At 41.6% G+C, this 26,885-nt stretch overlaps 1 protein-coding gene across 3 annotated transcripts; it reads right to left on the bottom strand.

The window, feature by feature from the left end:
* Positions 1 to 635: 635 nt before the first annotated feature.
* Positions 636 to 26,781, bottom strand: LOC120569575 (protein ITPRID2-like). Of its 3 annotated transcripts, none has more exons than XM_039817455.1 (17): positions 26,748 to 26,781; positions 20,404 to 20,443; positions 20,102 to 20,197; positions 18,461 to 18,608; positions 16,823 to 16,883; positions 11,937 to 12,044; positions 10,857 to 11,211; positions 9,873 to 10,089; positions 9,233 to 9,284; positions 8,693 to 8,775; positions 5,783 to 7,498; positions 5,408 to 5,467; positions 4,994 to 5,118; positions 4,736 to 4,850; positions 3,977 to 4,042; positions 3,555 to 3,869; positions 636 to 1,413 (listed from the first exon to the last, which is right to left on the bottom strand). In XM_039817455.1, the coding sequence occupies exons 3-17, from the start codon at positions 20,140 to 20,142 to the stop codon at positions 1,306 to 1,308; spliced, it is 3,570 nt and encodes a 1,189-aa protein (XP_039673389.1). In that variant the 5' UTR covers positions 20,143 to 20,197; positions 20,404 to 20,443; positions 26,748 to 26,781; the 3' UTR covers positions 636 to 1,305. The 3 variants fall into 3 exon arrangements, with proteins under 3 accessions (XP_039673389.1, XP_039673388.1, XP_039673387.1); XM_039817454.1 differs by having other exon boundaries at positions 4,760 to 4,850; positions 26,748 to 26,770; XM_039817453.1 differs by lacking the exon at positions 26,748 to 26,781 and adding an exon at positions 25,742 to 25,824.
* Between the last annotated feature and the right edge of the window lie 104 nt (positions 26,782 to 26,885).

Raw genomic sequence — 26,885 nt, 5'->3', positions numbered from 1 at the left:
ACGCCACCGTTTGTTGAAATAGGGCTGATAACGGTCTCCCCTAGCTGTAGATAGGTGGGCCAACGCATTTTTTGTGCATGCATTGTTTTAGTCCGGTGCAACACTGGCAGCGCCACCGTTAGTTAGCTTAGCATAGTGAATGGAATCCTGTGTTGCCGGTTAGCATGTTGTGAGTAAAAGTGAGCCAACAAAAGACAAAAAAACAACCTAATTACTTGCACGGAGACAAAAAATGTGTTGGCCCGGGGAGACCGTGATAAGCCCTATTTCAACAAACGGTGGTGTATCCCTTTAAAGGAACAGTCCAACATTTTGTGAACCCCTTCAGTTCAGGATGTGTTTAGCCTAGCTTAGCACTAATCACAAAGAAACAGAATCAACTGTGAATGAGGCAAGTGGAACAAAAGCACAATGACAATGATGAGGACGATGATGATGATGATGATGATGATGATGATAATGATGATGATGATGATGAAGGAATGTTGACAGATGTTGGATCATAATCCCTTAATTGTATATTTTTTTTAAATCTCTTTAAACCTTTTAAGAGAAGGTTAAATGTGTTTAAGGGGTAAAAGTTTGACGTAAGTCTTTACTCTTATTTAGGATCAAGGAATGTAAAAACGAAAAGCTTGGATCAATAGTTCATTAAGGCACATACAGTATCTGTAAGGGAAGTTGGTCCTGTGTGTGGCTCTGATAACATCATTAAGGCTTCTACATGAATGACTGTTTAAAATTAAAAGCAACTGATTATTTATTATTATTATCCTCATCATCAGGACGGACTGATCTGGGGCAAAAGAACTTGAGGACATGACTGGGACTAGTTGTGGTGTTACTGGTAGCACTGGTACGACTGTTCGCAGTCCTAGTTGTGGTACTCGTAGTATTAGTGGCAGTGTAGCAGTTAAGAGGCCTAGCTTTGATCAAAACAGCTTAAAAAACCAAAACAGGATGGGAGGAAAAGACAACACATCATTGCTGATGGTTCACAGGCACAGGCTGGTTCAGACTGGCTTTCCCAGCATGCATCACACCAACACATTAGAACCAAACAGACACGTAAACGTCCCATCTGAGGCCCTGCCCACCCCACCTGGGGAGGGTGGGGTTTATCACGTGTAGGCAGTGTGCTCATTTCGTCATCAGTGTTCCAGACATACAGTGTTACAGACACATAGTGTTTCACACAGACAGTGTTACTCAGCTATACAGTGTTACAGACAGACAGCGTTGCTGCTCAGGCTGTGGTTACTAAGGCTGAAGGTGAAAGGGGGCGGTGCATTGCTGTTGCCACGACTACTGTGGGTGTTTGCTTCCGGGCAGGGGCGATCGCCGTGGCGACACGGCAGCCAGCAGCTCGCTGTAGATCTCCTGTCGGACCTCTTGCGCCACGCTTTCTCGAATCTGGAAAAGAGACGGAACATTTAAACAGCCGCTGTCTTAATTTACTCAGGTCCTATGTTTTTTTTCTGAGAGTCGTGTGTGCCGTCTGAACGTACAGACATGAAAGTGGTATCTTTAAATCTTCTCACCTAATTCTCAGCAAGAAGGCAAATAAGTGAATTTTCCCAAAGGTCAAACTGTTCCTCAAAAACAGCTGCATTGTGAAAAATGCTCCAGCAGTTTGTCTTTAAAGGTGTAGACACATTTAGCCGACGGCCGACCGTTGACAGAAAACCCCGTCGATATGATCAGTCGCGTCCCCGAGGTCAAAAAAACTGCCGCGGGACACACTCACCCGACACCAACTTGAGAAACGTAATATGTCTCTTAACAGCAGGCGGCGCTACTCTGTATTGTCGCCCAAGAAATAAAAACCGGCAGCTGATTGGACGAACGAGTCACGTGGATTTGTTTTCTCCGGAAATTCAAAGCCAGACTGTCATGGCGACCGTTCAGAATACAATCTCATATTGTACTAAAATAGTTCACCTGAAACGTGTTTCTGAAAACATTTTAAGCGAGAAATAGGCCGTGCAGTTGCTGAATCTGTCTTCATTTCAGATCGACAAAGGTCAGTTTAAAAGATTTTCGTCAGATTTTGAGAGCCTCTAGTCACCTCATCCCGCTCGCCATTTCCGGGTGAGTCCCGACTGCTCTGCCGCCGACTGAACATGTCAGGTCGGCCAAAATGAACGCCGACAGCCCCCCAGACGGACGACGATGGCACGGAACACACCGAACAGATTTGAGTCACTGACCTCGCCAGACTGTCCAACGGCTGATTATTGGCCTGGTGTGTCAGCGCCCTTAGATGACGCGACATCTTGTCACTTCTTCTGGTCTGCAGTAACCAGTAACCATTTTAAACAGCTGTGTGACAACGGGGGGCTTGAAAGATTCTTTAAAAGATAAACCAAAAAAACAACCAATACCAACGTGCAATAATATAACTGTGCAATAGCGTAGATGGAACTGTGTACTACTTATTCTCTTTAGTTATTATTTATTGTTTGTTTAGTTTCTTTTTGTACTTTTTTGCACTATACCTTGCTGCTGTAACATTGTGGATTTGCCCGTTGTGGGATTAATAAAAAGTTTTTGAATCTTTTGAACAGTCATAAGAAAGCATTCTGCTGCTAGGTACCTTTTCTTTATCCAGTGTTCATTTTGTCAACAAATCCTGTGGCAAAAGAAATTTCACGACAAAAACGAGACTAAATAAAAAGAAACTTTTAAAACAAAAACTCTAACTCATATTTGCACAGATGCACATTTTCACCTGCATTGCTATCATATTCTGCTTACGCCCTTTTGCACTATTCATCCGCCCAGGTATGCTCAACTGTCATTCCTCCAACCTATGTGTCACACAAGTTTTGTACACCACAATCTGCACTGTATATTGACTCTTTACTACAGCTCAGCATTTATATATTCTGTCTATGCTTGTATACTGTGATATTACTGACCTACACCATCATCTATACCACACTTTGCACCACCTGTATATTGACTCTTCACTACATCTCAGGATTTTAAAGACTGTCTATTCATATATATTGCATTATAACTGATCAACACCACTAACTAGATCATCATTTGCACTAACTGTTTTTGTTTTGTTTTGTTTGGCTCTTCACTACATCTCAGCAGTGCTATAGACTGCCTATTCATGTATATTGTGTTATTACCATATCACTTTCGCATATCCTTCGTCTTACTTACACCGCACTTTGCACAGGCTTTGTAATGCCTACTTAATCTGCACTTTATGTAGCCTTTTGTATTCTGTATTCCTGTATTGTATTGAATGTGAAACTGTATGTTGTCCTGCACGCTTACGCTTTTCTTAGCCAGATCGCCGTTGCAAATGAGAACCTGTTCTCAACAGCCTACCTGGTTAAATAAAAAAATAAATAACAGAATGTCTTACGATTTTCATCAAGAAATAAAATGATAATGTGAAAGACGGAGAAATGGACAATGTTTTCTCATTGGTTGTTTCTCTGCTATTCACACAGTTAACATAAATGACAATAATAAACATAAGGGTTGACGTTTTAATCACTAAAGTACCAGTAAAAGTTCTTGTGGACGGTTACCTCTCTGATAAGCTGCTGCAGGTTCCCCACTCTGACTCCTCCTGCTGCTCCCTCCTCCTCTTGTACTTCTCCTCCTTCTCCTTCTCCTCCTCCTCCATCCCTCTTTCCCTCCTTCTCTTCCTCAGTGTGTGTGTTGGGTCGACGAGGCGGGGCAGGGTTTATGTTAATTGATGCCCGGTACACGCCTCCTCTCTGCTCGCCGCTTCCTCCTCGGACTGGACTGGAGGATCGGGAGGAGCAGTCAGTAGAGGGGGCGTTACCGTCGTAGCTGAGCTCAGATTGGAGGTAGAGCTGCTCTCTGAGGAGGTCTGACACCTGGACAGGAAAAGGTCATACATTAAGACAAACTTTATTAGCTTTATATATAATTGTGTGTGTGTGTGTGTGTGTGTGTGTGTGTGTGTGTGTGTGTGCGCGCTGACCGGCTCCATGGCTCTCAGTGCAGACGCGGTGGACAGGCTGTCAACACTGCCGTCTCTATGGAGACTCTGAGGAAGAGAGCAGGTCACATCATGTCAAGTTAATCAGTTTAGTTTGAGATCGGCAGTAACGGTTCCTGACCAGACAAACGCATGTACGTATATATGTACTTTATATACCCATTGGTGTTGTGTGTATATGCCTTGAAGTGTGCCTGTGTGTAGTATGAATAAATATTAATATACCCTGCAGCGTCTCTATATGTGTCTATACCCTGCGATGTGTGTGCATGTATGTGTCTTGTGTGTGTATACTTTGCGTTGTGTGCTTGTACAACCTGTATAATGTGTTTATACCCCAAGGTGTGTGTGTGTGTGTGTGTGTGTTTCTTGTGTATACAGTGTGGGTGGTTTGTGTACCCAGGAAACATTAGTGTTTTCCTGCATCCCTTTAATTGGCTAATAATTTTCGAAGCGGGTGTTTCCCTCAGAAGCAGAGCGGAGAGGCGCTTCTGGGGCGCTTCTTAAACATGCGGCGGTGCGTCTGGTGGAATCACAAGCATTGTCTGTGTACGTGATCAGCTCCGGTGGCTGCGACGTAGCTGCGCCCGGTGGAAGCCTTGGTAATGTATTGTCACTGTTGCGAAATTAAACCACTATTAAAATGTCTCAATCGAAATACAGTCAGAATATCCTGAGTACCCGATGATGTGTGTGTTCTGTGTGTATACCTTGCATTGTGTGTGTTGTGTGTATATATACCCTGTGTTGTGTGTGATGTGTCACCTCCATCAGTCTGTCTTCCAGCTGTTGTTCCAGCTCCTGTAGTTCCTCTCTGACCGCCGACCTCAGAGACTGAAGCTGCTCCACCTCCATCCCGCACACACACACACACACACACACACACACACACACACACACACACACACACACACACAATTAGTTATTTTGTGCCACATGTACTGTACACAGTACATATTGTCATACTGTGAAACATGTATCGGTTTGTTTGTGAGTCACCTGTCGGCAGGGCTCAGGTGTTTGTAGACCAGAGCCTGCTGTCGGATGATTGACAGCTCCAGGTCCATCATCTGACTGCGGAACAAGTTTAGACTCTGCCTCTTCTGCTTAAACTCTGCCAAAGACTGAAAATTGAGAATAACAAAGTGAAACGAAGGTTAAAAATAAAACAGTCTGAATACATCATACTGCAAACTAACAGTAGGTACATTTTAAGTTATGCAAAGCTTGTATGCCAATTTATTATATAACACCTCCTTTGTATGACCGAGTCAGAGAACATATCTGCCTTCAAAGGGAACTTGTGATTTTGTGTTTGTGTCATGGAAGTCAGGTAAAAGTTGTACATCTTTAATTGCAGGAATAATCGCTGTTGGATTTAACACACAAAAACTGAAGGAGTGATGACGGTACCTGGTGGCTGGGCAGATCTGCTCTGTGCTCCCTGAAAGAGTCCGGAGTGTCGGCTCGGTTCTACATGGAGAGGACAGGGATGTCAGGACAGGAAGTGGAACACGAAAAGCTGACGAAAGGATAAGTAAGAGCTAACCTAGCAGCAGGGAACAGCTGATCAATCGCAGTTTGACACTTAAGGAAATGCACCTATTCGCTTTTATTGCCAAAGATTGTTACCCCCTCTCATGTTCGTATGCTAAATATGAAGCTATGAAAATAAAGCCAAAGTTGTAATACACTGAAGTTTTCATTTAAAGATAGTAAGACTACAACCACCATTTACTACAGCTGAAGTGACAAGAGCTTAAGGGGCTGGGACTGAAGAGGACTAACCTGGCTGAGACTCTGAACCGTTCCTCTGATGTCATGCAGAACTCTCCTCAGCTGCATCTCAGTGCTGGACGGGCCCTGGCTGGGTCCCGGACCTGGAGCAACATAAGGAGCCAGCCTCGGGTGGAGGCTGTGACCTGGTCCTAGGGTTGAGGCCAGGTCTGGGAAAAAACCTGGAGCAGGAGGAGCAAACCCTGGATGGAGGCTGTGTTCTGGGGCCAGGTGTGGAAACGCCAGGTTTGGGTTCATGTTGTACCCATGGTAGCCGAGGTAGGGCGAGGCAAACTGTGAGCCGTGAGGAGTGGCATGGTAGGGTGACGGATGGCCGTATAGATGATTGTAGCCCTGGTGGTGCATCGCTGGAGTTCTCGGATGCAGGCTACCCAGATTGACATGGTGAGGTGCCGTGGAAGTGGAGGGCTGATGCAAGTTGGAGAGGCTGTTATGCTGGGGCATTGTGGGAGTTGTAGGTTGGTAGAGACTGTTTAGACTAGAATGGTGGGACAAGTTGTGGTGGTGAAGGAGATTAGGAAGACTGGCGTATGGATGGAGAGGGGCAGGGTACTGTGGAGGAGGGTTCAGAGTGAAGGGGTATGGGGTGGAGTTAAGGCTGGGACTAGGATTGGGGCTTGGGTTAACATACTGTCCTGGATTCCAATTTTGCTGGTTTTGGTTGGTGCTAATGTTCTGTTGGAACTGGCCCGGCTGCCGCTGATTGGAGGAGAGATCAGGAACGCTCTGGGTGCTCCAGGAGTGGGCAGGGCCTCCTGGTAACCAATCAGGAGGAGGGCTGCAGCTCTGCAGGGAACAGGTTGACCGCAGCAGGTAGTGTGGGATAGGTTTGGGTGGGATGGGAGCTTCTGTGGGAAGCCTTAGTGGTTGGTTGATAGAGCCAGACGAGGAGGCAGGGTTTATAATCAAAGTAGACAGACAGTTGGCTTTTCCTCCCTCCTCCTCTACCTCTTCCCCGTCCCCTTCATCCTCCTGGTTGTATTTGAAGGAGAACCTGGGCTGCGTACAGGACGCCTGACCTCGCCCAAACTGGATCCTGACGGAGGACACGACCCTGGAGGGTGAGAGGAGCGAGGAGGGCAGGGAGGACGACCGCTGCATAGGTACGCCGCGTCTTCCTCGTCCTCGTCCTCTGCTTGGGATTTGGGGAGAATCGGCGGACTCGAGGTCAACCTGCTGCCCACCCCGGGTCAGCTGGCTCCGTTTGGCTCGGATCAGAGCGCTTAGAACTGGAGAGGATGGAGCAGGAGGAGGACAAAGTGGAGAATCCTCCAAGAATGCATTTTCTTCTTGGGCCTCGTCCTTAGCACCCACTCCCTCTGTGGGTGGTTCTGTGTCTGTAGCTGTCTCGGTCTGGTTCTGGGTGTGTTGAGGTTCTGGTTCTACAGCGGACAAACTCTGGGAAATCTCCTGTTCTGGTTCTGGTTCAGGATCAGTCCGGTGCCCTCTTTCAACTTGCTCCTCCTCCAGGGTCTTATCCTGCTGAGTTTCCAGTGGTTTGTTCCTTGGGAGGTGGTGGACTGAGTACTGTGGAACCTGCTCTGAACTCCCATCAGCCTCAGCAGCACCACCAGGCCCCGCCTCTTCCTCTCGGCCATCTGGCAGCTCGAATGCTGGTTGGTCCATTGCAAGGGGCGTGGCCACATCTAGTGAGGGGTGTGATGTCACAGTGGTCTCGCTGTCACAGCTGTCACTGCTCTCCTGCACCTAATCACAATTAATTAACAATCAATTAACAGTGGTGGATGGGGTACTCAGATCCATAACCCTAACCCTACATTAAGTAAGAGTACCAATACAACAATGTAAAAATACTACAAAGTAAAGGTCCTGCATTCAAACTCCTTCTTAAGCCAAAGCACAAAAGTAAACATATTCATTTTGTAGAAAAATGGCCCCTGTGGCTCATATATTATTATATTATTATATTGTTACGGAGGCATTAATGAGTAAGCGTCATCTTACTGTTGTAGCTGGTTGAGGTGGAGCTACTTTTAACAACTTTATATACAGTTAAGTAGTTTCGTGCCTCAACCAAAAGGTCACAAGATAAATCTGAAGGCTCATGAGATGACTAATGAGAGAAAAAAACTAAGTTCCGCCAAACAAAAGGTTGTTGCTTTTTTGTGAAATATTAGATAATTTTACTTAATTTAACAAACAGTTATCTACATAAAAACAGCTTTGAAGTTTAGTGGAGAAACTCACTGAACTGCTAACATCTGAAACGCGACACTGCTTTAATCTTAACAATGCATGCATCTGATGACATGTTTTTAAATTTAAAATGTTCATCTGAAAAGTAACAAGTAGCTATATCATAGTATAAAGTACAACATTTCTTAAAATGCAGTGGAGTAAGTAAGTAGCATAGGACTCCATATACTCCATTAATGAACAAGTACAGTACCTTAAGTACAATACTTGAGTAAGTTTACACCACTGTTCATTAGTGATTAATTAGAAAAATAAGATGAACTTCTGCAGGAAAAGGTCCAATTAAGTTGTAGCAGCCCGATGAAGTCACCATGCGATTCAATTGTAAAAAGTAATTTTCCGTGTCATAATGAAATGACTGGATGTGATCTATAATAATCTGTCTGAATTCAAAATTCCCAGTGTATAAGCACAACATGCAGTGCCTTGTACTCAAATGGAGGAGAGGGTGGGGGTGTGGGGGACGTTGTTCACTCTGATGAATTGCAGACTGCAGACATATGAGAATCTGCAGCAGAGATAAATGTTCCAGACTGCCTTACAAGGGATGGAATCAGTTTCTTCCCCATGTGGTTAATCTGCAGGGATCTTTCTCCTTTGTTTTTAACGAGTGGGTTCAAATAACTCAAAGGTCAAACTTGGTGATCTAAACTGGAATACAAGACTTCAAACAATAACTCAAACCTTGAGGTAGCCGTTGGAGTCGGCGGAGGGCTCCTCAGCAAAACCACTGCTGTCTGACTGCTGACTGACTGTCCTCAACAGATCTGAGAGAGACACACAGACAATGACACACTATGATTATTCCTGCAGTACACTGTCTGTCCAGGTGATGGCAGAGTAGAATAATTTATACTGAGCATGAAGCAACAGGACAGTCTGTCCTCACTGAGGCCTGAGTGAGCTGAGACACAGGAAACATGTTTATAGCATACAGACACAGGCTGCAGATGTAAACTCTTATAGAAACACTGGATAGGAATGCAGCAATGTGCCAACAAACACTTTCAAAATCTAAAACAAAAAAATCTGCTTTTAAAATGTTTTATGTGGAAGGAAATGCTTTCGACACATTTATTAGACCTTAAAGATAAACAATACATTTTGGCGAGTGACACTGAATGGCTAAATACCTGTGTATTTACAAGAAAACCCCACCGGGCACCTTAGGTTAAGTCAAACATTAAGGTCAGATGTTGAAAACAGAGGTAAAGGTGAACTCACCGGTGGCTCTGGAAGTTTTAGGTGGCAGAGCCTCATCTTCGTTACTCTGAATCTGAAAGAAACAAAAACATACACTGGGTCAACATACTTGTTCGCCAACAGTAGCAGCCCTTCATCAGGCTCCTAACAAGGTAAAAAACGCTGTAAAAGGTCAATCCACACTGATTTTATAGTCTTACAACGCTACTAGTTCGGGTCCTTTCTTTTTTCCTGGCACACATGCCAGACTTCACATGACTGTAAAGTGTAAGCTCCACAGGAAGCCGTTCAAACAACTAAATATATATATATATATATATATATATATATATATATATATATATATATATATATATATATATAGTGAAATAATTAACTATACCCATAATGATCAATCAAGGTCAGCATGGACTCAATGAATCAACAAATAGAAGCAATGATGCTTTCTTTCTGTACTTAAATCATGCCCCAGACAAATACCCCTCATATTATAATTTAAAAACTTAAACTGACTTTTTAAACAATAAAACTCCAACAAAATCTCGAAACCAAACAAAATAAAAAAATTAAAAAAAAAATTAAAAAAAAGGTAAACAATGAAAAATACAATAACTACAAACTATAATGACTCTGGTAAGAAAAACCCAGGAGAACACGGTACCTCCTCCATGTCGAAAGAGTCTGTGTTTTCCATGCGAAGCTGGGCCAGCTGGAGCGGGGCCAGGGTGGGGTGGGCTTTCTCTGGGGTAGAGGTCAGGTTCTCCTCCTCCTCTTTGACAACCTGGGATCCTTCTTCTATTCTCTGATTGGTTGACTGAGAGTCAGATTCTGGTTGATGTTCTCCATTGGCTGCCGGTCCGGTTTTGCTCTGTTCAGGGCTGATGGGAAGTAAGATGTTATGCCACAGTCAGACCAGAAAATTTGCTTCTCAACGAATACGTTTACTTTGATACTTTCATGATAACTTAACCCTCCTGTTGTCCTCGGGTCAAATCTGACCCATTTTCAAAAGGTTTCTATAATCGGAATTTGGGTTTCTTTCAACCAAATTTGATAAACAAAAGAACGTGGATGTTTCCATACAACGCTCTTCACAAGTTAAATAAATGATCAGTTCACTACTTTCATTGAATTTGGGTGTTTTATTAAATTTTACAGCATGTAAAGAAAAATTTATAATAGAACGATAAAAAACGTAGGAAAAACAATTAAAAAAGCACAGAAAAAAGTGACAAATAAATCGAAAATAATGACAAAAACATCGGAAAAAGTGACAAAAAATGTCGGGAAAATCTTCAAAAACGGCAGGAAAAGTGACAAAAATATGGGAAAAGCTTTAAAAAATTTCAAAAAAGCGCAGGAAAATATCGACAGAAAGTGTCGAAAAAGACGACCAAAACGTTGGAATTTTTTTCACATTTTGACCCAGAAAAACACAAAGTTGCATGGTCGACGGGGAAGACAAAACAAGGGTTAAAGTATTTCTGTACTTTAACTTAAGTAGGATTTTGAATGAAGGACTTTTACTTGTAATGGAGTATTTTTACACTGTAGTGGTACTTTTACCTGAAGTATTTCTTCCACCACTGCAAAATGGTTTAAATATTAGCTCGCTAACGTTAGCTACTGGTCTGTCCAGCAGTACCTGTCGTCTCCATCCCCGTTGGTTTCCTCGGCAACCGTTGCCAGGGAATAGTTGTCTTTCTTGCGCATGTGTTTCTGGTTGACGGTCTCCGCCTGGTGGTCGGAGTCGGTACTGCAGCCGTCCTCTTCTGGACCTGGGGGTTCGTGACCGTTGGTGTGTGTGTGATCAGGGGTTGCGTGTCCGTTCGGCTGGGTGTGTTGGTTAGGCTTGTGTGCTTCAGGCGACTCGGAGGAGGCGGCTGCATACAGGTTGTGTTTGGTGATGGTTTTCTTGAGGAGTTTGGCGACGTTTCGAGCCGAGCCGGTCCTCCTCAGAGGAGGAGAGGACTCATCTCCCTCTCCTTCTCCTCTGTCTCCTGTTGAGATAAAAACATTTCAGAATAAAAACACTATCATTCAAATGTAGTGCTTGTTTTATATTATAAACTGTGACATAATATATTTGTCAACTTATTTTTTTGTCCATGGTAAAGACGAGACGTTATTGAGACGAAACAGACTTTTTGGAACTATATTTCTATTAGTCTATAACAAAGAGCTGACTTAAATAGAATTTGACAATAAAAAATGAGACAAAACCTTCTGACAGCAATTTGCTTACGTATGGTTTAAAATGCTCAAACTTGGTCATAACAAAAAGTGTTTTCATCAACTAAAAACGTGTATTGATCATCTAATAAGGTAAAAATGTTCCTGGTTTTCTTTGACGACCACAAACCTGAAAATTAAGTAAAGTAAAAAGGAGAAAGTTGATTAACGGTGACTAACATTCACATGGAACTCTGAACTATGACTATGAATAAATAAATTAAAAATAAAAATAACAAACACAATATGTTATTTGTTATCCATCTCTTCAATTATTCAACTCTTGAAAAAAAAGTCAAATTTTTTTTGTCTTTCGTAACTCTCATGATTTACCAAATGCAGTCTATATTTATCATATAGCCTCAAAGGTTTTGTTTGCTATATAGCAGTCAAAAATCTGTGTAAGACTCTGTCCGTGGCTCTCTGCTCTTCTTAAAGTTTAGACTATAGAAAAACTGTCCTACTGTGGCCTGGGTGTGGTTGCCATGGTTACCGTGGTCCCTGGAGCTGATGCGTTGGACAGGCTGACCAGAAACCTGACTGTAGAGCTGGAAAAACTCGTTAGCTACTGTAGTCAAGACCTCGATTTGACGGAAACGACCTGAAGAGACAGAAACAAAACACAAAGTTACAAAGTGCTTCACAGAGTCAAAATAAAGACCGAAAAGGCGCAAACTAGGAAATATAAACAAACGCTTCTGAAAACAAAAGATGCTTTTTTTTATTTTTTTTTTATTTGCACTGATTTGGATTCTCCAAGATTTTCAAAAAGGCTGTTCCTAACCTGCTCCTTTAAGTGTAAGGAATGGCACGGAGTAGCTCGGGAGACAATTTAGTTAGAAGTGTAAACATGTCCACATCCAGCAGCACTCTTCCTCCTCTGAGCCAGTTCAAATATCTCTGCTGGTTGGATGTTTCCTGGTGTCTCTGAACTTGCCTTTAAAGCACTACCCCCAAAAAAACCTCTACAAGATGAAGAACTCTTTGTCTTCAAAATAGAATAAACTCTACCAATGAGGTTCAGGTGCAGTTTGTCTTGTATCAAGAAGCTTCTAGAGATGGGGTCAGCGACTTCAAACAAGACAGACGGTTGTGTCCGATTCACTGTATTGTGCTCTATAATTACTGTCCTCCATTTTATTTTTTTGTAGGAGTAAGGTAAAGCGCTGCAATAGAATGATGAAAAATTACACTTGATTGTTGTAAAAAATACTAATATTGGAAACATTAAATACCAATGGCTGATTCTTACATTTGTTTCACAAAAATAAGTGGGATTCAATAATTATCTGCAATAAAAGCTTCATGTTGGGACTGGACACAGACGTCAGAGCCACTCCTCCCTCCCTACTTCTTCTGTGGTTGTGTAAGTCAAGCTGTCAGTCTTGTCTCTAACAGGATGATGACTTGCATACTTTCCTTCCTTCCGCACTCATCTCTCCATCCCTTGCTGTCTAAATACGTCAGACTGTTATGAAACATAGACTTCTGTCTTTTGTCTGTCTCGCTGTAAACGCCACATAACTCCCTCTTAAATGTTATCACCTGAAATATTTTGCAGAAGCCTGCTTGCTCGTACTGTCTCACCTCTGATCTAATTCTGACCTCTAACTGCTTAAAAAAAAAAGAAAAAATTATACTTGTGGTTGACACATTTCATTTGCAGCATACAGTTATATCACTGTTCTCCCAACTCCAATTTTGGTGATTTTTATTCTTATTTAATCTTAGATGAAGGACTGAAACTCCTTTACTGGATGAAAGAAAACAAATGAAAGTAATCCATTAAGAAGTTGTCTATACATTTTTATGGTGTAAACATTGTACACTACCTGCCCAGCACCAAATAGCCGACAGACAAAGTTAGCAGCTAGCTGGTGAAGAAAGTAGAACATTTAGCAGCTAAAAAAACAGGTGTTTTTCTCAGGAATTGGTGGAGACCAGACCGGAGCTAAAAGGAGATTGAATATTGGACTTGGGCAACTGCTGAGGGATGCTAATGTTTCTTTGTGTCTGCTGGAAGTTGACGTAGGCAGCTTGTTTGCTAAAACGTTAGCCAGAACAACTTTTACAAATTGATTATATGCCACTGTGAAGTTTTCAGCTTGTTTTGTTGCCCCAAAATTAAATTAGCACCTTCTTAACAAGCTGCAAATATTCCGAAAGAAGCTACAAATAAATAAGATAGTAAACAAATGATTGTGTTCAAGCTAGTCAGTCAGTCATACAGTTCAGGTTTTTCAGCCACATCTGGACATGACGACTGAAACGGTTATTACAGCAGCTGTGTGTGATGATAGTAATACTGTGTGAGTCTGTTTCCTGCTGACTGCTGACTCTACATGAATACTCATTCTGAGGATCCTAAAACAGGAAGTGAGGAATAAGAGAAAACAACCCGTACTCCCTCTCTTTTCTCTCTTCATCCCAAGAGATTCGTGCAGATGGTGAGAACAGAGCTTACATAACAAACAACAACAACAACACACACACACACACACGCACGCACGCACGCACGCGCACGCACACACACACACACACACACACACACACACACACACACACACACACACACACACACACACACACACACACACACACTCACACACACACACACACACAATCACATGACTGGGATCCGGGGAACCGAGGGAACAGTATGAGAATGTTCTGGAAAAGAAAAAAGCTTCTAGAAACCACAAACGGACCAGAGACTGTTAAAGGAGCAGTTCACTTTAAAAAATCTAAACGGATCCAGTTCTGATCTGAGTCACGGCAGCTTTTCGTAAAGTTAGTTAGCAGTTACTTTTAAACCAAAACATTTACTACATCAGGCTTAATCAGAAAGCAATCTGCAAAGTCACACAGCATTTTTAATGCTTCTGATGTGTATATCAATGTTCCCTGGTGTCACAAAGAGCTCATGAACTATGAGCAATAATAGTCGCGACTGCAACTCAACCGCATGTTTTTCCGCAATGCTGTGAATACGCCATAACACAGTCCTGTGATTGGACTGCTTGGCTTTCACACCACTAACAAACAACATCAGAGTTCCCGCCCTTTCAGGCGATCTGGAACTGGTTGTTTAGTTTACACCCCGAGTTCGACCGACAGCTTTCACACCAGACCAAACAAACTGAACCAAACGGGCAAACACACCAGAGTTTATTGTAACCGAACCAAATAGGTTATGTATGAAAGCACCCTTACTGTATATGCTGCTATCCATTAATCAATTTCCCATAAAAGGATCTTATTTGATACTACCACTTAGAGGTGCCAAAGTTATTTTTTTTTTTTTTTACAGTGTTTTTAAGTGATGGACGTTAGTGATTCAGTGATACAGTGAAGAGCATTCAAAGGGAACAAACTCTTCTTTAGATCTTACTCCTTTCTCTCAGCGGGTCTTTTAATGTGTTCTCATTCAATAATTTTTTGTCACAATGAGCCATTTTCCTGCCCGACAGACTAAATGTTGGCCTCTTCTCTCCTCCTGAATCAGTTCATTGAGCTTCAGTGTGCGTGCAACCAATTAGCATGTGACTCATTTAGTTATCTGCAGATTACAAGAAAATTAGGCCGTGATCCTAAGATAAGCAGATGGAAACAATATGTGTGTGTTCCCATAATGCACTGTGACAAGTTGTTTGATTTAGAAATCCAACCCTGGATAAAGGTTAATACCTCTGGTGACAATTTGACCAACCGATTGAAAAGACATCTCAATCCCAAACAAATGGAAAGACTGATCAGAAATCCATTTGTTTACCAGTGTCAGATAAATGAATTAGACTTTGATGTGGCTGTTCAAGTACTTGGACAAAATAATCAAAGAATAAATCTGCACTCAGGCTAGTGACAAGAAAGGACTCTTGAGTACATTATTTTGTTATGCTTTAACTTCCCATCTACGCCAGAAGTGGGAATGTTGTCACCCTACACCATGTTAGCATATATCTAACCAGTTAATATTATAAACACACAGCGTGAAGGACTGCCACAGCTAGACAAAAATGAGGGACGTGCATCCGGTCGGACCTTTGCGTTGGCATTCTAAACTCTGGTCGATTAATGAGGACTATGGTTAACTGCTCCTCAGATCTCTGCAGGGTAAATCCAGACAGCTAGCTAGACTATCTGTCCAATCTGAGTTTTCTGTTGCACAACTAAAACAACTTTTGAACGAACACACACACTAAAACAAGTTCCTTCCAGAGGCTATTTTGCAAAGGCACCATTGCTCCGTCCGGGGATTAGCGGCGCCCAAGACGATTATAATTGGTTTAAAGAAATGCCAATAAACCAGAGCACGTTTTTTTTCCATCCCGGAATGCTGTGTGGACTAGCCAGACCTTCCACCGCAGCGCTGTGGATGACATCCTCAAAAATGTGGATGTGTATTCCCAACTTTGACAAATGTATGCTAGATCAGGACCTCAAACTTATATTGTATTAACTAAAGCCAGCAATAGTTTAAGAGACAAAAACCAGAGATGGAACAAATGAAATAATGGGCAGCCGACATATAAGTCAATAAGACTTGGAAAACTGGTGCATGCAATAGTGGCAAAATATAAATCTGCTGCATTGAACAGCATAAAAAAATATACAAAGATCAGAGACACAAACGCTAATCGATACCTAATTATTCCATGTTGAAGTGCAAATGTTTAGACTGCTCGGCTATACAACATTCATTAACTGATCAGTTTCAAACTGGCAAAAACAGCCATCGAATTGTAAAATCAAAGTAGTACTTTCAGCTATGGAGTGAATCATCTACTCACACACAGAGGATCTTTTTTTCCCCCCAGCACCAAGACAGTTAAACTGTCAAGAAGAAGAGAATCAGCCGTGTGCGTGTTCAATTAGGGAGCCAGTATCTTCATACAAACACGAGTTTGAAAGCAAAAAGAGGCCAGGATGTTAGCAGAGCAGGTCTATGTGTGTGTGTGTGTGTGTGTGTGTCTCTCTCTGGAACAAACAGGTCTTTGTCCTTACTGGCCATGTTGTCCAGGCAGTTGGCAGAACAGCTAAAAGAGCTACAGGACCCCACAAAACACCATAATAATACTGGACGCGCACGCACGCACGCACGCACACACACACACACGCACACACACACACACACACACACACACACACACACACACACACACACACACACACACAGTCTTTGAGCTTCACTTCCTCTGTCTAATGTTTCCGAACATGAACCTTCTGATCACTAACATTGTTAACCATCCATCTGAGGTGTTCAGGTGTTGTTGCCCTTCTGAAACTGACTACAGTAGAACACACTGTTGAGAATGTAGAGTACAGTCATGAACACCAGAACAGATGCAGTAGTACTGGAGACAGTATGGAGGTACATACTAGTCAGAGCGTAGTTGGGGTTTTCCACTTCCATGCGCTGCAGCTGAGCTCCCAGGTAGACCTGCAGGTGAACCATGGGAAGTGATGTGATTATATAACAGTATCAGTGATTAATGGTGCAACGCAGGGAGCAGACCAAAATGTCTCTGGACGCAACTGGCTAGACATACAACCAATCAGAGCAACAAAACATGTGACGTAGCGCCAGAGCTGTACTGTAACGAAGTAGAACTACTTCACTACTCTATTTAAGTACTTAAAGGCTGTATCTGTACTCTACTGGAGTATTTTTTTTTTCTCCTACTTGAGTACATATTTTCAATGAGTTTAATACTTTTACTCCGATAGATTTTTTATGTTACAGTGTGTGTACGTTAGTTACGTACGCTAATTTACGTAAGAAATCCCTGAGATCGCATTGTGTTTCTTTTCATTACGGTCGCCCGTTCAGAAGTCAGAGACAATGTAAATTTGTACTCTTTCTATTTAGCTATTGTTGCAGCAGATGAAGCTATTCCTGAGTTGTTTCAGTCTGCAGTGAGTCCTGAACGTTAACCGTTTTGTACATTTTATTTCAGTATTTGTTAATATTTGTTATTTTTAATATAATATATTTAATATTTGTTAATTCCTTTGGCTACAGCCTTGGCTAAACATTTGACATAATATAAACAATATGATATTCAAACTTTTGACTGCTTTCTTTAATAACTAAATAACAATACTTGTACTTTTACTTTCAGTACTTGAGTAGTACATTTTAAAATAAACTACTTGCAATACTTATAATACAATTTTTTTGAATACTTTAGTATTTCTAAAGAGCACTTCTAATTCTACTCAAGTCACTTTTTTGATAGAGCACTTGTACTTTTACTCAAGTATGGGTCTCTAGTACTTTATACACCTCTGCGTAGCGCTGAGCAACACATGCAAGTTTGGTCAGTTTTCAAGTCGGAAAAAAAGGCGGCCTGTTAAACCGTACACTAAAATGTCTCTCTGGAAAACATTTGATGTGGGAAGTAGGCAACACAGTGATAGAATCTTGATTCATGTTTGATCTGAGTTTGGTGCGCCGCTGCTTTGTGCTGGACGGACCTACAGGACGGTGATGCTCCTATGTCAGTCATCGCTTGTAACTCGCTAAAAAATTGATAAATGGCTGTGATCGGTCCGCCCAGGCCAGGTGGCTGGAAATTTGTCTGAACGGGTAGGGGGGCCAGAAGCATCAGCCAGAGCAAATTAAACATTCTCTCGCAGATTTGTCTGGCTCCCAGGCTCGTGTGTTTCACCGCAGCTTGGCAAAACTAAACAGACACATTTTTAAAAGGAAGTTTGGTGCTTTGTAGCCACCACTTCGGTCCAGACTAAAATATCTAAAACACTATTGAATGGCATTTGGTAGAGATATTCATGGTCCAGAGAGTATAAATCCTTTCATGATCCCCTGACTTCCTGTAGTGCCACCTGCTTGTCAATGTTTTCACTTATCCAGTGAAATATCTCATAAATTATAAACATCTACTAGATGGATTGTCACATTTTGTACAGACTTTTATGAGAGGAAGAATCCTAGTGACTTTGGTGGTCCCCTGAGTTTTTCTTTATACCTCCACCACACACTATTGTCGTCAGTACCTTGATGTCGATGCCTCGCGCTGTGGAGGAGTTGCTGAAGAAACGGGAGGGAACCTTTGAAGCTAGGTCGGGCTCTTCTCGACCAAAACCAAGATTTAAGAGGATTTCTTCAGGGTCCTCCTCGTACAGGTCAAGCAGCTCTGACACACTGTGGACACACACACACACACACACACACAGGCAGTCAGTCAGTAGATCAGTCAGTTAGCTAGTGATTTAGTCTGCTGGATAAGGAGGGTCTCCTCTGGGTGCTCCTCTGACTTTTTTCCGACACCTCTGAAACACTATGAAAACACAGACAGCCAGTTAGTACTTCTCTCACACCGCTTTCTGTTAGTAGGTTATTCTGTTAATGAGATAGGTAGATAATTATTTAGTTATTAAGATAGTTTAGTAAGTGTGATGGCTCAGCCTCTCTGGAGATTGCAACAAAGATCTGCCCCTCCCCAGCTCCACCTAGAGGAGGAAGAGACCAGAAGGAACCTAACCGACATCAGAGGATCAGTCCCTCCAGGAACTCACAAAGTTGTTTTGAGACTATTGAGGCCCAATGACCCAAAACATACAGCCATTGCCGTAACTTGCTGTATTCTTAAAAATTGCTGATTGCAAATTCATTTTAGGCACTCGATAGTTAATTAGAGAAACTTGACCATAACATCACACAGCCTGGTGCTAAAGTGACATAGTGATGCTTGAGAAGACAAGTTTAACAACAACAAAGTCGTCGTCACCATAGTTACAATACATGTGTAAACATAAGTTTTGCATTGGATATATTTATGTGCAACATTGTGGTGGTTGGTAAATTCTTTTAGCATTCTTTGAGCTTAGCCATTTTTTGCTTTTCTTTTTTTTTTTTAACAATGGTACATTGAGGGCCCTGTATCACAAAACTGCTATGAGCTGCTACAGTAGTAGTTTCACTGACAGCGAAGGTTTAAAATATGTTTGTAATGGAGCTTAAGTGGCTCCATGAAGCTCTGTGGTGTTTACATCACTGCTCTCCATGAATAGAGTGTGTCTTCCTAACAACTAACTCCAACTTCCAACACTAAATCCTCTAAACACAAATCTACTGATAATGCACCTCAGACATTGACATACTGATTTAATTAATTTATTGATCACATGCTTCAATGATGAAGATCTGAAAAAGTTTAAACCCCAAATTTTTGCGGTTATTATTATTATTATTATTATTATTATTATTATAATAGAGTATAACAAATTCCAACAACATAATGGCAGGTGTAATTTGTCAAGAATGCATAACATTAATACATATTTTACATTATATATATATATATATTTTTTTCTTCCTTTAATTAAACCCACGTCCCTTTCATAACTCATGAACCATTTGTTGTATACACTTGTGGGAAGAATCATTGCACTCAGCAGAGTTCCTTTTTCATTAGTGAATATATATATATATATATATATATATATATATATATATATATATATATATATATATATATATATATATATATATATATATATATATATATATATATTCTAGCCACGTCCCTTTTCATAATCCAAGCAGGAGATAAAGTGGTCTCTATCTAAGATCACTGCTTTACTTCCTGCAGAAACCTTCATGAGTCTGACTGAAGACTGATGATGTGAACTGACCTGGACACAGTGCTGCTCTTCCCTGATCCTGTGGAGTTCATACTTCTTGCTCTCTCTTTATACTGACTCCTCTTCTGATCCGCCCCAAGACCAAAACTACACATTGACATACACACAGAAGCATTAACACACACACACACACACACACACACACACACACACACACACACACACACACACACACACACACACACACACACACACACACACACACACACACACACACACACACACACACACACACACACAGAGTTATCAACTTTATTTACTGAATGTAGAGAATAAAATAAAAGTGAACTCACCAGGATTCAGTTTTATTGTTACTGGACTGAAGATGGTTGGCTGCAGAAAAAATACAAGGGAATTATTATTACTACTACAGAGTTTACGTCTCTGTCCTGCTTTTTATAGGATTTTGGAAAGTTCACACTCCAGCTACCCCAGCTAACGTTTATAGAGCGTTTGCTAAACACATCGGTCTCATTCTCAAATTCTTTTCTACTGTAACGTTAAAAGTGAAACATACGGTTTGAAAATATGAACAAGTATGTGAGTGAAGCAGCCAAACAGGGTTATGTTAGAACACAATAATCAACTGAAAATGTTGACTTTTTGCTTGGGACAAGCAGCTTTAGCTCCAGTCTTTTAGCATAATATAATGTACTGTATATAGCCAAGTGCATATTAAAGACACTTTTAAAAGATTCTCATTTTAAAACGAGTCAGCTGGAAACAATAAAAAGGCCATCCAGAGACGGCGTTTTCAGCCAACTCCGGTAGCGAATGTCAGCTTCATTAGCTAGCTAGCTTTAACAGATAAAAACAGCCAGTGACAGTTGTCATTTCAGTGAGCATAGACAACAGTCGTCAGTTAAAAAATGAGAAGCTGTTTTTGTCCACCACTCTTAAAAAAAATTACTAATAGTTTTGAGGGTGAAATTTGCTGCTGTTGTGACTTTCTAAATAACAGTAAAGCAGGTTCAAATTCATTCTGTCAGAGAACAAAAATTACTCATCATATCTAACTGCAGGTGTGACTGTTGTTTTCTTTTTCCGTTTAAAAGAACCTGTTGGGACCTGCCATCCTGCCACAGTGTCTCTGAGTGTATCTCTCTCTTTCTTTTCCACTTCATTTCAGCTGAATTTCTTCTTCCTTCTTTAAATCCACAGTGTTTTATAATGATTAAAAGGAGACAAATGTGACAACAACTTCCTACTCTAATTCACTGACTCACTTCCATCCTATTCACCCTGAATCCTTCAATTAACTAATTCATTTTCATCCTATTTACACAGTGACAATGTAATCCCCTCCTGTCCTGTCCTGATAATGTTTGGCATCATTACAGCTCATTAGGATGTGCTCATACATGGCATCTCCAAAGTCTTCTGCACCACTAAAGCTACTTCTGACGAATGTCATTCTCAACATGATTAAGGCACTTACTGTCAGGACATGACAACATGAGGTGAGATTTAGGCTGATGACAAGAAGTAGCCACAGCCACTCCACTAAAGAGGTTTTCAACAAAGACTTCATCCAAATCTTTCACCCATAACCTTTTCATCCTAACTTAACTTCCACATAAACACAAGGCCAGTTAGCTCAAATGGATAAAGGTTGTATGTCTTCAAAGGTTGTGGTGTGTGAAGATAAAACATACGGAGCCCCCCTGGTCCCACTTTGTCAAAAAAAATTAATTATAACTATCTCGTGCCTCAAGATACGTATCTCGTGGTCACGAGATAATTCTTCTTCATATCTTATAGCCTATATTTATACTTTTTACATGTATATATGTCACAAAGTGGAGCCAGGCAGCCAGAGTTTTCTTATGTTGTATAGTGTGGTGTTTCGTGTGTTTTATTTTGTATTATGAATGGCTGAGACACAAGGAGGAAAGACAAGCGGATAGAGAGCGAAAAATAAAACGTTGGGGACGGAGCACAGATAGACGGGCAGGACAGTGGAGCCGGAGCCGGAGGACAGCTGTGGATGTTTGGAGGATCGGCGCGTTGGCGTTGTGCGAGTGCGATTTGGGCAAAAATAGAAAATCTGATTTCAACCAGTCTAAAAAAAAAAAAGTCTTTACCCTATTTCTGTTTGAGGGAGGGGAAGAGGGCCAGCACGCACGTAACGTCCACTCTGCTTTTCCCCGTTCGGCCAACGCGCGATCGCCAAACATCCACAGCTGTCCTCCGGCTCCGGCTCCCGCTGTCCTGCCCGTCTATCTGTGGTGTTTTGGTTTGCCTGGCACAGAACTGAAGACTCCTCCCAGCGCACCTGAGGCAGATCTCATCAGGAGAGATGCTGGAGGAACCGGCAACGCAACACATTTTGATAATGAATGGCTGAGACACAAGGAGGAAAGAGGAGCGGATAGAGAGCAAAAAAAGAAACGTTGGGGACGGAGCACAGATAGAAGCGGGCAGGACAGCGGAGCCGGGCGGAGCCGGAGGACAGCTGTGGATGTTTGGGACGGTCGGCGTTAGCGTTGTGGCGAGCAGGCGGGAAAAAGTAGAGCGTTGACGTGCTGCTGGCCCTCTTCCCCCCTCCCTCAAACAGAAAAGGGTTAAGACTGTAGTCCCTTTCTCTATAGACTGGTTGAAATCAGATTTTCTATTTTTGCCCAAATCGCACTCGACACTCCACAGCTGTCCTCCGGCTCCGACTCCGCTGTCCCGCCCGTCTATCTGTGCTCCGTCCCCAATGTTTCTTTTTTGCTCTCTATCCGCTCCTCTTTCCTCCTTGTGTCTCAGCCATTCATTATCAAAATGTGTTGCGCATTCCGTGTTCCTCCAGCATCTCTCCTGATGAGATCTGCCTCAGGTGCGCTGGGAGGAGTCTTCAGTTCTGTGCCAGGCAAACCAAAACACCCCACTATATACAAAATAAAACACCCGAAACGCCACACTATATACAACATAAGAAAACTCTGGCTGCCTGGCTTCACTTTGTGACATATATACATGTAAAAAGTATAAATATAGGCTATAAAATATGAAGAATTATAAAGGACTATGGATATGCAGCCTACAAGATTTACATTACTGTATTAACAGAATTGTGATGAACAGTACTAGTAAATAAGTAGAAGCAGAATTGCAGCAAACTATATTGCACACTGAATATTAAAACAGAGAATATTGCACAGAATGTGAAGTATTGTACTACACTTCATCTCTACACTATCTTGAGGCCTCAAGATAGTGCATCACAAGATAGTGTTGAAGAGAAGTCCTAGATACTATACATGCCAGTCAGATGACTGCAGGCTTTTATTCTGAAGAAGGCAAGATGTGCAGAAGATCTGGCATACAACATGACAAAGCTTTCTAAGAGATTGCACTATTGTTGTGCAGGACGAAAACATTTCCCGAGAAGAACTTGGACGAGGCGTTTCCATGTTAGTAAGAAATTAATTAACTAAAAAAATTCAACCAGGTTTGGAAAATCAAGCTGGAGCACCGGTCAGACATTATTACTGAAATATTGAATTACTTGTTAATTAATAATTAACGCTGAAATGATCAGAAATAGAGTTGGGCGATGTCCCCTAAATTGGCAGCACTTTTTATTTTACTATATATAAATATTTTTTTCTACTTCAAAACTAATAAAAAAAAAAATAACAAATGTAATTCAAATGGTATTATAGGTGCCGATACCGTGGGTGCTCTGGAGCTGCAGCTGCAGCTGCCACGGAAAATACTGAGCATCCACGTGTGCCAGACTGCAAGTAGGCTACATTCATTTACAATTAAACATTGCAGTTGTTGCTAAGTGGAGCGTGTGAGCGCTGATGGCGGTCATACAGTGGCCCTGAAGTGCAAATCACAACAGCAAATCGAAAAGCGCAACAGCAAATCATAAAACACAACAGCAAATAGGAAAACAAAACGGAAAATATGAAAACAAAATGGCAAATAGGAAAACACTTCAACAAATCATAAAGCACAACGGCAAATAGGAAAACAAAACAGCAAATAGGAAAACAAAACAGCAAATAGGAAAACAAAACGGCAAATGGGAAAACAAAATGGGTGGGTGTTTTCCTATTTGCCGTTGTGTTTTATGATTCGTTGAAGTGTTTTCATATTTGCCGTTTTGCTTTCCTATTTGCCATTGTGTTTTATGATTTGTTATTGCGTTTTTCTATTTGCTGTTGTGATTTGCACTTCAGGGCCACCGTACAGTTACATGTCAGTTAAACTTCTCATCTCCAATCCTATCTGTATTTGTGAGAAGTGCCGCTGTCCTGAGTTGAAAGATAGCCTACTTTACTGCTTTATTATCAAGTTAATAGGCGTGTGTTTGTGTCTGCCGCTGTCCATTTCCTAAGGTTCTGAAATGCCAACATTTTTTGACTACTTTTTTTTTTTTTAAAGGGTGTGCGCCCGTGAGCACCCACGGAGGAAAACATAAATCGGTGCCTATGATAGAGGAAGACTGACAGCTCTAATATACATATTATAATTTATTTACAAGACTGTCAAAGGGAGACGGGTATCTCGCTGCCCTGTCAGACGCTGCTCTCCCTCTCCTTTGCCTGCTCCGTGGCCGGTGTGTGTGAGTGATAGCCCGGTCAGCGAGCTTGTTACGTTACGCCCGCAATCTCTTGTGGAGCATTATAACTTCAAAAAAATCACAGGTTCCAGTTAAGCGTATAATGGATACGTGTGTTGTGTTATTTAAACAAATGATCGGGGAACTAAATGCCTCTTGTCCGCCAGTCTCCTGATAGAGCTCCAGCCAGCCCACAGCGGGTCTGTGAAGGTGGACAGGCCGACCAGCATGCCAGCGACCCCGGCAGGCACCGGCCGGCTGTCACGTCAGAGTGTGGAGCTTCTGAAATCCGACACAGTCGGGCCAAATTTGTAATTAGCCATCAATTATGCTATGCTATGCTCTACATAGTTGATTTCTCGCATAAAAAAGTCTCAGAAGTGAATTTAGTGATGAAATAGCAGACGAACAATGTATAAAGTTTCCAGTTGTTGGCCACAACAGCAATCCATGGTTGTTGTGATTGTTGTGGCGCTTTGCACACCAACACACTTGGCTTTGGATTTCTGATTGGGTGCGCCTGCCTGCAAAGTTTTTAGGTTAACTATAGAAGAGACTAGGATTAGTGTGTGTCTGGCACAACCCTAATCAGAAAGTCATAATTTCAGAAGATAGAAAAAATTACATGAAGTTAACTGTAACTATATATTGTAACTAAACTGTGTCAGAGGCTGCTGTTCCTGAATAAGGTGTCTCTGATCAAATCTATACAACCTGTGGCCTCTCAGTATCAACTCATTAGCATCTATTCAGTCCCAGATTCCACCAGCTGACCCTTTATACACACACACACACACACACACACACACACACACACACACACACACACACACACACACACACACACACACACACACACACACACACACACAAGTGTTCAGTGCTTCAACATAAAGCCATTACAGTCTATTGTTAACTCCATAACACATACACCGTCTTGCTATCAGAGTCATTACTGATGTATTCACAGCAGTTCAGAGGAATGATGAAAACACACACACACACACACACACACACACACACACACACACACACTCAGGACAGTCAGTCATGCATGCAGTGCGTTTCCACACCTCTGTGATTGTTGACTTTTCCCCTTCATGAAGCACCAGGACTGAGGAATGAAGACCACGCAGTGTCACACCATGTTCTGTTGATTCTACTGACAGTGTTGTGTTTGTCAAACATCTTCATTTACACACATCTGATCAAGCTGCATTCTCATCATATCTAAGGATTTATGTACAACACGCAAAGGGTCTTAAAATACTCTACTGCTTATAGTTATTTATTTTTTCGTAAGCTCTTTGTGACACCAGATAACTCATTATTCTAACGCTAAAGACTGACTTATTTTTAAGTCTCACAAAACTAGGTGAAAACCTAGTATATGGCTGGACTGTGTATGGTCAATGTCCTAAATTTGGGCCAAATTGTCGATGGAAAACAGAGCCAGATGACTTTCCTGCTTCAGCTTCCAGACTGTTTTCGGGAAACACAGGAAAGACTTTGTTTTGCCTCCAAGGCTGAAATTTATGCTTACTTCGGTGAGCTGCAGCATTCATTCATGAACACACTGAAACCTACACTGTACATTTACTACTACTTGACAACTTTACTGTAAATGTCTTCTCTGCTCCGATCGCCAACAGCTCACTGACCACATCCACCGCCACATACTCGCTATGCACACCCTACAAATATAGGACTCCATTTGAAACACATATACAGGAAAATATAAATTTGTACAGAAAAAAAACATAAGCTGTCGGATAAAACCTACCTTTATTCGTGATTGTTTACTGGTGAATCTGTATCTTCACACCATGTATTATTACTGTATATTATTTATTCACGAAGATATGGTCACTGGGGTAGTAATTATTAATAAAATCGGTTACCCTCTGTTTCAGTCAAACTTTCTATTTCCATTACAGTTAATGTTCAACAAGAGAATTCACCAAAATGTCAAATCTTCCTTAAGATGGCGGCGTCATTTAAAATAAAGAATTAGCAGAACATGGGGGGAAACTGTTAACAATGAAATCTGTAATCTTGTGAGTTTTTCTCTGTACTGACCTTCAGCTCCCAGTGAAAGGTCACTGCAACTGCGCGCTTTCTTCAGCAACACATGTTCTCAAACAAAAAAAAAAAACAAAAAAAAAAAAAAAAATTTCAGTAAACATGGAAATGCCTCTACAAATTGTGACACATAAC

Source organism: Perca fluviatilis, chromosome 12 (genome assembly GCF_010015445.1).
Source record: "Perca fluviatilis chromosome 12, GENO_Pfluv_1.0, whole genome shotgun sequence".
Taxonomy (NCBI): Eukaryota; Metazoa; Chordata; class Actinopteri; order Perciformes; family Percidae; genus Perca; species Perca fluviatilis.
Note: the sequence above shows the minus strand (reverse complement) of the source record. Positions and strands in the feature narration are given on the sequence as shown.